General features: G+C 41.5%; 1 protein-coding gene across 1 annotated transcript; it reads right to left on the bottom strand.

Annotated features, from left to right (window-relative positions):
- Window positions 1-3999: 3999 nt before the first annotated feature.
- LOC131992196 (scavenger receptor cysteine-rich type 1 protein M130-like) lies at window positions 4000-10949 on the bottom strand (the record flags this gene model as incomplete). Its single annotated transcript, XM_059357682.1, has 6 exons — window positions 10892-10949; window positions 6864-7154; window positions 5771-5908; window positions 4888-5202; window positions 4510-4794; window positions 4000-4070 (listed from the first exon to the last, which is right to left on the bottom strand). Coding segments are annotated over exons 1-6 (1158 nt in total), but the record flags the coding sequence as incomplete, so codon positions are not given.
- Between the last annotated feature and the right edge of the window lie 306 nt (window positions 10950-11255).

Below are 11255 nucleotides of genomic sequence, written 5' to 3'. Positions count from 1 at the left end.
CCAGAATGCACTGCATTTACGACACCTTCCAGGTCACCTCATTGGTCAAGCCATTCTTGACACTACAGGAGGCCCACTGGTCTGCTATAAGGGGGCCAGTGCCTTCTCCCTTTTCTCTCTTTCTCCACTGCTCCCCAGAGGAGTAACAGCTCTTCTTCAGGAGGGGATCCAGAGGCCTGGAGCCACCAGCTCTTTCCCCTCACCTCCTGCAGAGCCCTGCCGAGGTGAGGCCTCCTCCCTGCTGAGACTTCATTCAGAATCTCCTTTCCATAGGGAATTCTGGACAAATGCAACTCTGACCTTCTCTGCGCACCAAAGTTGCATAAATGAACACAAAGTTCATTGCAACTGCCAGAGAAAGCTTTACCTCTACAACAAGGACAACCAGCAACTTAATTTGCAAGACGGCAAATTATTGAACTCAACTTTCTTCCACGCCCGCCACTGGAAAAGGACCCCCCCCCCCCCCCCCCCTCAACTAGATTTGTGAGTAATGTAACTGGGCTTAGATAAGCAATCAGCAAGGACTTAAGCAGAAAGGATTTGACCTGTAATTAATGATTTGTGTGTTTTAAGTATATTTGTGTGATATTTGTGTTACAAGCAAAGTTGTATGTTAATCTTGCTTTATAGAATGTCAGTCTTATATGCAACTAACTTACTAACCTTTGACCTGCTCATACACTGATTTCACATAATATATATTTTAAATTAACTGTTAAAAGGACACAGTTTATAACAGCTCACACTGCCACACGGCAAGGACTGACTAGTCACCTGACTTCACAGCTGGAACTTTTGTATTGTAGTTCTCAATACTTTATAGATGTGTGCTTTATTTGCTTTACTTGTTTTAGAATAAATACCTTTTGATTACAAATGCTGTCTATTTAATGTTGTACATTCTGAACGATATGATGGCCTCTGCTGTGACAAGAATTCATGATTCCTTCAACCATTACTAAATATTAATATGGTAATTTGATTATAATTATATACATAATTAATAATCAGTGTTCCAAATTGATAGTTTAGTAACTTTATGAGACTGATTTAGGTGAATTGGCTATATTTTTCTGTTCTTACAGATGGTGCCCCTCAACAAGCTGACTTGAACCGTGAGATCCATACAAGTGGTGCTCAGGTTCATCCCTACATATTTGGTATCCGTATGGGAGGGATAGCATTTATGATAACGCCCTTTTATTAATATATTTGACGCCCTGTGCAAGGTCATCATTTATTCATAAAAGAGCCATCCTTAATTCCCAACATTTTTGGTGATCCGCGATGAAGGCAATCGGTATCTGTATACCCCAAATATTGGACGCCCCGTTGCGTATTCCCAACAGGTTTAATCAAGAAACAACAGATGTGTGTCAGTACCTTATAGTAGCAGTAAATGGCAGCGTTCACCAACAGAAAACTCAGCGGCAGGACGACCGATCTGATGATAAACGGTGCTGGATCTGTTCAAACACAGACAATACATCACACAAACTGCAGTGACCTGATCACTTCAACATGGAGGCTTATCCTTCAACATATTAATGCATCAAAATCAATTTTGTTGCTAAACTTTGACATATCTAAGGCTGTGATAAAAACCAATGCCCCATCCAAAATTATTTATTATATGGAAAATAACTACATTTTTGTGTTTTTCTTTGAAACCAGTGACATCCTGTAATCAAACTGGCATTTAAAGAGTTAAAATCCTCAAAATGACTGTATGTTTAGTAGTTTTGAGCAGGGCGGAAGTTGTTGAAGAGGTTTATGCAGGAAAAAGTAGAAAAAATATTAATCTGTAAAGTTTTTTTACAGCGTTTTTTGGAAGTGTACATTTTCAGCCTTAATGGCCTTAAAGGGTAGTAAATTAAAGTCGGCCCAGAGGATTAATAGTTATTGTCATATGATCCATCTGTCTAATCTGTGAAGGGCGATGCATTATGCTTTTCCTTACTTTATATTATCTACACAAGAGGTGCAGCAATTAGGCCAAAATTGATGATAAAATTAGTTGCAGATGATTTTGTTCATTAATTATTTGGTTAAGTCATTGGGCAAGTTTCTCATGCTGTGTGTTGACCTGATGTTGTTTTCCAGAGTTGAGTTTTTGAGTGATGAGCAATCTTACATCATTATTATCTTTGCTGAGAGTTGTGTGTTCAAAACATTAGCCCCTTTGATAGTGCCATTTCATGCCGGGACATTTACAGCTCTGTAATGTCTCGCCTCCACGATGAACGCGCCCGAAGTGGGATGCCCGGATCAAATGATCCACCAACTTTCTGCCTCCAGAGGTCACAGAGGCAGAAAACTGGTGGGACTGTTGGAAGCGGGACCACTATGAACAGGACATCGAAGTGGGATATTTGATGTCGTGTGTGATGTCTAACACAAACCTCCCACTTGGTCCGACAGTCATCACTGTTAAGCTGCGGCCTCTGTCGATGACTGTGCACAGTGCCACCGCTTATTGTAAACAAACCGGCATGCTAACTGTACACATGGTGTCCGCTGCTGATTGTAAACAAACCGACATCGCTAACTGTGCACAGTGTCCGGTGCTTGTTGTAAAGAAACAGAGATCGCTAAGTGAACATCTCCTGCAGCAGCACATACACACTGTACTGCTACAGAGCTAACTGTGTAGCCTTTTAGCACTGTACTACTGTTTTATTTACTATTTTATATTTGCACTTTATCTGTCCATTATTTTAAATGGTCAAAAACTTTTATCGGACTGTCAAATTAGTTGCTAGTTGCAGCCCTTATTGTTAAAATGTCGACTGTTCATGGCAAACACGGCCCATTTGTTTACTGAGGCCATAAATTTAGTTACGATATGGCACATGCAACACAATATAGTCACAGTGTCTTCCAGGAAGAACTGTTCAGCATTTCCGTCAGTTTGGACCTGTTCTATTTTACATGCATGTTAACACTCAGCTTACCTACAACAGTGAGAGAGAGCTGACGGCTCTCAGAGGAGAAGTTATGAGAAAAAACGCAGACGTGATAAACACAGCTGTAGCTTCCTCGGTGGGCGAGCTCTGCAGCAGGAAACAGGAAGTGGGCAGAGTGATTGACAGCTGGCTGGGTGTAGTTGATTGCAGAGTTGGAGGGGGTGAAGGAGAGCTGGAAGGAGCCTCCTGTGTACTGTGGCTGGATGGAGCAGCTGATGGTGAAGCTGGAGCCTCTGAACACCTGAAACTCCTCCTGATGCTGCTGCTGTTGGGCCTCAGAAACCTCATCCATGAAGGAGGATGCAGAGATGTTGGGCTGATGCAAAAGGTCTGTAAATACAGAGAGATGACTGGATGAATGAACAAGCTTGTAAACAGAGAGATGACCTAATGATGTAATGACTGATGGGCTTACCAGAGCATATGAGATTCAGGCTTTTTGAAGAGTACCATGAATTTGCACACTCCCTCAGAGCAGATCCAGACCTAACACATTCAGATTTGATCCACCACACAGATCTGTGCGAGGAATTTCTCCATACAGAAACAGCAGAGCCACAGTCTAACTGTCCACAGGCGATCGCTGCTTCCTTCAGGGTCCAGTTATAGTCATCCGCTTGTCTCCACTCTCCGTCATGTTTCACCTCCAGGTTACCTACACAGCGGGCCTCTTCTCCCACCAACCTTACAGGCTCTGAACAGAAACAAGAGAGCATCAGTAAAAGAACAAAGTGAGTTTGATGAGAACAGAAATGAACCAAATCAAAGCTGCAGCTCCTCTTCTACCTGAGCAGGTGAGTCCAACAGCTCTGCCAGGTGAGCAGGTGTTTCTATCTGAGCCTGAGCTTCTACAGTCCAGGAGAGCAGACTCATTTCCTCCACACTGGAACTCTTTGGTCCACATTGGAGTCTCCACTTCTCCATAGAGCGCCCCCTGGAGGACTGAAGGAGCCCCACAGCCAAGCTCCCTGCAGACCACCTCGGCATCCTGCTTGTCAAAGTCAGCTTCACACACTGAGCACCAGCTCTGGTTAGACTGGTCAGACTTCACCTCCAGTCTGCCTGAGCACAGACTGGTCCCATTCACCAGTCTGACAGAGTCTGTAGAGATGAGAGAAGAGAAACAGAGAAAGATAAGACACTCAATAAAAAGGCATTAACAAACATTCATTCAGTGATTCAAACTGGACTTCCTGAAACCTAACAGTGATGGGGGCTGGACTTCCTCCTTTTATGGAGTTGCCCAGGGTGATGAACACCACGTGGGTGTGGAGATACTGACGAGTCCCCGGCTGGCTGAGCGGAGCTGCTTACAGTTGGGGCCAGTAGGTCATTGATGGCTGTTATGGTGATAAGTGAAGAAACAGCTGGTGGAAACCAGTGGCCAAAAAAGCTGAAGGAGTTCTTTCAAGCTGGTTGGTGGTCAGTCCAGGGGACTCCTGCAGCAGCAGAACTGCTGGAGACAGTCTGCTGCCATTCTAGCTGCTGCATGTGAGTCAACCTGGGTACATTACTGTCATGGTGTCACTGATGGCATTACCTGAGCAGGTGAGGTCCAGGAAGTAGGAAGAACTCAGTGATGATGTTACACACTCCCTCAGAGCAGATCCAGCGTGAAAACAGTCAGACCTGATCGACCATGCAGATCTCTCTGAGGACTCCTCTCTCCGTGCTACAGAAACCGCAGAGCCACAGCCCAACTTTCTGCAGACAGCATCTGCTTCCTTCAGGGTCCAGTCAGTGCCATTCACTGGTCTCCACTCTCCCTGTTTCACCTCCAGTGTTCCTGTACAGCGACTGTCTCCTCCCACTAACCTGACAGGCTCTGAACAGAAACAAGAGAGTCATCAGTAAAAGAATAAAGTGAGTTTGATGAGAACAGAAATGAACCAAATGAAAGCTGCAGCTCCTCTTCTACCTGAGCAGGTGAGTCCAACAGCTCTGCCGGGTGAGCAGGTGTTTCTATCTGAGCCTGAGCTTCTACAGTCCAGGAGAGCAGACTCATTTCCTCCACACTGGAACTCTTTTGTCCACATTGTAGTCTCCACTTCTCCATAGAGCGCCCCCTGGAGGACTGAAGGATCCCCACAGCCAAGCTCCCTGCAGACCACCTCTGCATCCTGCTGGTCAAAGTCAGCTTCACACACTGAGGACCAGCTCTGGTTAGACTGGTCAGACTTCACCTCCAGTCTGCCTGAGCACAGACTGGTCCCATTCACCAGTCTGACAGAGTCTGGAGAGATGAGAGAAGAGAAACAGGGAGATAAAAGACACTAGACATTATTTAAAATGAAACAATCATTTAATTAATCAAACCACAGATTGAATTCACTGTAACATCAATTGTTTTATCAGTTGCAACATGTTCTGTTCTTTTTGTTCTGCTCAGGTATATATATATACTCTACAATCTTTACCACATGCAATAAAATAAGAAAAAGTGGAGAACCTTCTGGCATAAAAGACACGTCCCATTAGATGTCTGTCGACCTATCGACCTTCCTATAAATTTCAATTCAGTACGCTTTTTTAGCATGGCTGTAACAATTACAATATTGCTAAAGTGTAGAGTGGGCTAATATTGAGATTCAAAGTTAAACTCTTCCCGTCTGTCTCTCATGTAATGAAAGTACTTTATTGACATGATGTCAAAGATTTTGTCATAATCAAGCATGATAGGAGTAGTAAAAAATGAATAGCAAATAAGTGAGCAAGTTTCATCCATTATGAGAGGAATAAGTTTGGCTTGTTTGAAAAGGACTTTATGTGAAAGAATACATAGGTGTTGCTGATGGCCTTACCTGAGCAGGTGAGATTCACAATGGAGGAAGAGTAACTTGAATAGACACACTCCCTCAGACCAGATCCAGATTGAACACAGTCATTTGTGAGCATCCACACATGTTCGTCTGAGAACTCCTCTGTTTCTACCTCAGATTCTACAGAAACAGCAGAAAGAGCAGAGCCACAGTCCAAAACTCTGCAGATTAAATCTGCTTCTTCCAGGGTCCAGAGAAAATATTGTACTGGTTTCCACTCTCCCTGTTTCACCTCTAGTGTTCCTGCACAGCGACTGTTTCCTCCCACCAACCTGACAGGCTCTGAACAGAAACAAGAGAGTCATCAGTAAAAGAACAAAGTGAGTTTGATGAGAACATAAATGAACCAGATGAAAGCTGCAGCTCCTCTTCTACCTGAGCAGGTGAGTCCAACAACTCTGCCAGGTGAGCAGGTGTTTCTATCTGAGCCTGAGCTTCTACAGTCCAGGAGAGCAGACTCATCTCCTTCACACTGGAACTCTTTGGTCCACATTGGAGCCTCCACTTCTCTATAGAGCGCCCCCTGGAGGACTGAAGGAGCCCCACAGCCAAGCTCCCTGCAGACCACCTCTGCATCCTGCTGGTCAAAGTCAACTTCACACACTGAGGACCAGCTCTGGTTAGACTGGTCAGACTTCACCTCCAGTCTGCCTGAGCACAGACTGGTCCCATTCACCAGCCTGACAGAGTCTGGAGAGACAAAATGAGAAGCAGGAGAAGACTTGAAATTAGAGATCATAATGTTGCCACCAGAAATTTTTCTGAGGTAATAAATGAAGTTAGAAGTTGTGTCAGTTTGTATTGACATAGAGAGGATCGGACGGTGGAGACTTGAAGAAATTGATTATCCCACTTTCTGATTGTCGACAGGTGCCCAAAAGTAGTTTTAATTCTGAATGTAGTAATAATGCCTACATTTCTTGATACCCCTGCATAAAACACATCGCAAACTAACTTCATTATCACAGAACTGATTAATCATGTAAGATAAAGTTAAAATGGTCTGACAAGTCTGTTTTCTAGGTGGTTCTGCAGAGCTATTACTGTCATAGATGATGTTACGGACGGGAATTACCTGAGCAGGTGAGATGGAGGACATAGGAAGAGTACGTTGAGGTTAAGCACTCCCTCAGAGCAGGTCCAAACTTGGCACAGTCAGAGCCGATCATCCATGCAGTTACCGCCGAGGATTCCTCTCTCAATCCAACAGAAACTGCAGAGCCGCAGTTGAGTTCACTGCAGACAAAGGCTGCTGTCTCAATTCTCCAGTAAGAGAAAGCATCAGCCACTGGACTCCACTGTCCCTCATGTTTCACCTCTAGTGTTCCTGCACAGGGACGGCCTCCTCTCACCAACCTGAAATAGTCTGAATGGAAACAGAGGTGAATTTAAAGACCTCCTCGTTTAACAGTTATCAGTCCCTCTCAAACAGAGAATGGGGGTGTGATTAATACTCCTACATAATCCATTACTATATGAACCAGATAACATTGTTTTTCCAACCAACTATCTTAACTTACAGTAGTTTGTAAAGCAGCCACATGACATTTTTTTGTTTCGTTAATTTATGGTAAATCTGTGATTCTTTTATTTTCTCTAACAGGAGTTAGTCTTCTTGCTGGAGATGTTCTTTGTGTATGGGCTGAAAGTTGTTGCGCTCCACTAGGCCCGGGCAATTATATGATTGCAATAAGTGATCATGATAAATTTCAGGTTGATTGCGGTGATCAAATGGGTCAGAAATGTGCGTGACAACAGCCAATCAGAGTCGACCTTTTCCTGCTTTGTTTACTGTTTGTAAGTTGCCTGAGAAGTAAACAGGAAAGGCCGAACGTGGAGCTAAACGCGGAGCTGCGAAATAGATGTCAGCCATGACTGAGCAATAAACCAGGTGAACAGGTGAATGTTGGGAAGGAGCAAAGGAAATTACAATCTATCCACTGCTGTATTGAGAGAAAACTAACATTCACAGCACGTAAATTCACACACAGGAATGATGCATTCAATAGTGTCGAAATGGCTATGGTGCGTTCAAGAGCGTCGGACATATGATAAATTACAGAGAAACAAGTTATTACTCAAAGGAACATAGTTCAATAAACAAGTTAATGAAATATAAACAACGTAGGCTTTCTAACAACAACAAAATCTCAAAATTTGTTTATTTTTGGTCTTGCATACCTGCAAAAACACTCATGACTGTAAAGTACTGAAATACTGTGGTATTTCATATTTTCGTACAATTGTTGTATTGTTGAGTAAAAAATGTTTTTAGATTTTTCTATGTTCATCTTATTTAATTTGCTTTATTTATTTCATATGTTAATAAAATATTGAACTAATCTCTAGTTCCTTTAGTTTTCAGTACAGATGAAACAATATAAAAAATCGTGATAATAATCAAGATCTAACGATATGAAATAATATATTGTGACCTTTGCCATATCGCCCAGCCCTACACTCAACAGAGTTCAAACCCTTTAAGGCTACGTGTATTCACACTGTAGGTCTTAATCCTCAATTCATGTTATTTTCTCAGATCTGATTCATTTGTTTGGCTGTTCATATTATTTTTCAAATGTGGCATATATGAGACTGCAGTTTGAACTGCTTACAGCCCTGAACTGACCTGCATGGCCCCTCAGAAGAACAATAACAAAGACGTCACATGCAACAAGCTGTGTGTAGACGTAAACGTAAACACTGACCATCTACACGGTCAGTGTTTACGGTGGAAGCTGGTGAAGATATGAGTAGATGAAAACAAGAAGAAGGATGAGGAGAAAGAGGCTTTTTGTGGACTGATGGCTGCTCGGGCTGTACGGAGGTGTGTGTGGATGAGGAGTAGGATTGGTGGGATTGTAATATTCCATAATGTTATCACCGCCTCCACCAGGGCAGTATTGTGACAATTGTTGCTCTATAATTGTTGGACAAAAAAAGAGAAATAATGTTGGAAGGGAGGCGTTTTAATACAGTTCATGCATGGCGAAGATTATGGACGAATTATTTTTGTTACTACTTGCTACTCCGCCGGCTTTAAAAAATAGTTGTGTAGCATCGAATACTACGTCACATCCCGCTTAGCGTTCTATCCAATCAGCAACCAGGCTTTTTTAGGGGAGAAAAATGGCCCTGCTTTTCGACATTTGTTGTGATATTCGTGTAGCTACATCATTCAAAGTTGTATGTTAACCTTGCTTTACACAGACAGGCAGTCTTATATGCAACAAACTTTACTAGCCTTTGATTTACGCGAACACTGATTTACACATAATATACTTTAAATTGGCTGTTACAAAGGCACAGTTTTGTAGCAGCTCACACGGCCACCAGGCCTAGCTTTCCCTTTTTTTTGTTGTTTTATGACTCTTTGTGTGACAAGCTTCACCCCCCCCCCCCCCCCCCCCACACACACACACACCTACCTTTCAGACTCTTTGTAGAAGTCTTTACTCCATATATGTTTGCTTTTATTTGCTTTTACTTGTTTATTTAGAATAAATACCTTTTTGATTACAAATGCTGTCTACTTAATGTTGTACACTCTGAACGATTTGCCATCCTCTTCTGTGACAAGAATTCACAATTCCTATATTAATATGGTAATTTGATTATAATTATATTCAAAATTATTAATCAGTGTTCCAAATTGATAGTTTAGTAACTTTATGAGACTGATTTAGGTGAATTGGCTCTTTCTGATTTACAGATGGTGCCCCAACAAGCTTACTTAGAGCAAATCATGTCATATAATTTCTTAAAATGAATAATTATTTATGATAATTATTAATAATTCTGATAGCCATCTTACCACACTGTTGAAGTGTTGCGCAGGTTCATCCTTACATATTTGATACCCTTATGGGAGGGATAGCATTTATGATAACACCCTTTTATTTACATATTTGATGCCCTGCGCAAGGTATCATTTATTCATAAAAGAGGCATCCTTATTTCCCAACAGTACTGTGAGAAAACAAACTGCGCTGTCTCAGGCCTGTGAGAATGAGAAAAGCCACAGTGCAGCAAAACACATTGGCTACTGCCTTCTTATAATTATTCAAATATGCGTCATCTTACCATTTTCAACAACTGTCTTTTTGCAACTTTGAACACAACATTTACATATTTGGCACAGTGTGTGGAACAGTGTGGCTCACTAGCATTGTCAGGGAGTAAAATATGAAATATCATGAAAAAGGCCAAAACACACTGAAAAATCTGAATTATGTTGTTGTTTTTCTTTCTCTATTTACCTGTTGAGTTGTGTTGTCCTTCAGTTTGGAGTCCTGAAGAGAAAGTCACAGGATAAACATAAATATAAAGCAGCATAATTGAAGCACAGCCGTGGCCAGAGCCAAACACACATGGTTTTACCAGAACGTGAAGGCACATCACTGGCTCTAAAGGTAATCTTAAACATTTTAGGAAATGGGTTTATTCATTATTCAGTTTGTTCATAGTGCAAAATCACAATATGAGTCAGACTGTTCACACCGTCACTTTTTGTTAATTTTCAGGAAACAAGTCTTATGTATTATGTATGTTAAATATACACATATTTAAAAGAAAAACCAAAAACATGTTATTGCTTAAATCAATCGATATGTGTTGTTTATATGTTAAATGTATTTTTAATTTTGTTCAAAAATTATTTACACCTCACACCTCTGATCTGGTTCTGAACAGTGACAGTGATATCAACTCACAAACAACACGGATTACACAGTTTCCTGTCAGTCTGTCTTGATTTAGACTGCACAGAGAGAAAAATGACCTAAAAATACCTTTAAATCTATCTAAGAGTTGAAGGAATTCTTAACATTTAAGGAAATGTGCTCATTCGATTCAGTTTATCCATTGTGCAATATCATAGAAGGAGGAACACTTCAATAGCACAAAGATAATGATCAGTCAATTCATTTTGCAATAATTGAAATTGCCATATTAATATATGTTTTGAAGTCTGGCCAAATAATTCAAATTTTAAAAAATGCACAAATGTATTTATATTTTTTGTGTTCTTTTAAATTTTTGTTATTTTCATGTGAAAAAAATTGAATTCATCTCAATTTTTAAATCTATAAAGCAGAATCCTACCTGAGCTCCACAGCAACAGCGACAGTACCAACAGGTGATCCATGTCCAACTGGACCATCTCTCTGCTCTGATCGTCTGTCTTCTTGTCTCTCTGCTTTGATCATCTGTCTCTGCTCTGTTCGTCCGTCTTCCTGTCTCTCTGCTCTGATCGTCTGTCCTCTTGTCTCTCTGCTCTGCCTGGTATCTCAGGATCTGTCCTCTTCTGGTTCATGTCCTACCTCGCTTGGAGATAATTTAAAGTATATTGGAGCAACACATCTTATCCACTGGGGTACCTCAAGGGTCAGTGCTAGCCCCCCTTCTCATTTAAACATACACCACATTACTTGCAATTATCTGCAATCAAGGTTTCCCATCCCGTCCC

The sequence above is a fragment of the Centropristis striata genome, chromosome 19, assembly GCF_030273125.1.
Source record: "Centropristis striata isolate RG_2023a ecotype Rhode Island chromosome 19, C.striata_1.0, whole genome shotgun sequence".
NCBI lineage: Eukaryota > Metazoa > Chordata > Actinopteri > Perciformes > Serranidae > Centropristis > Centropristis striata.
Note: the sequence above shows the minus strand (reverse complement) of the source record. Positions and strands in the feature narration are given on the sequence as shown.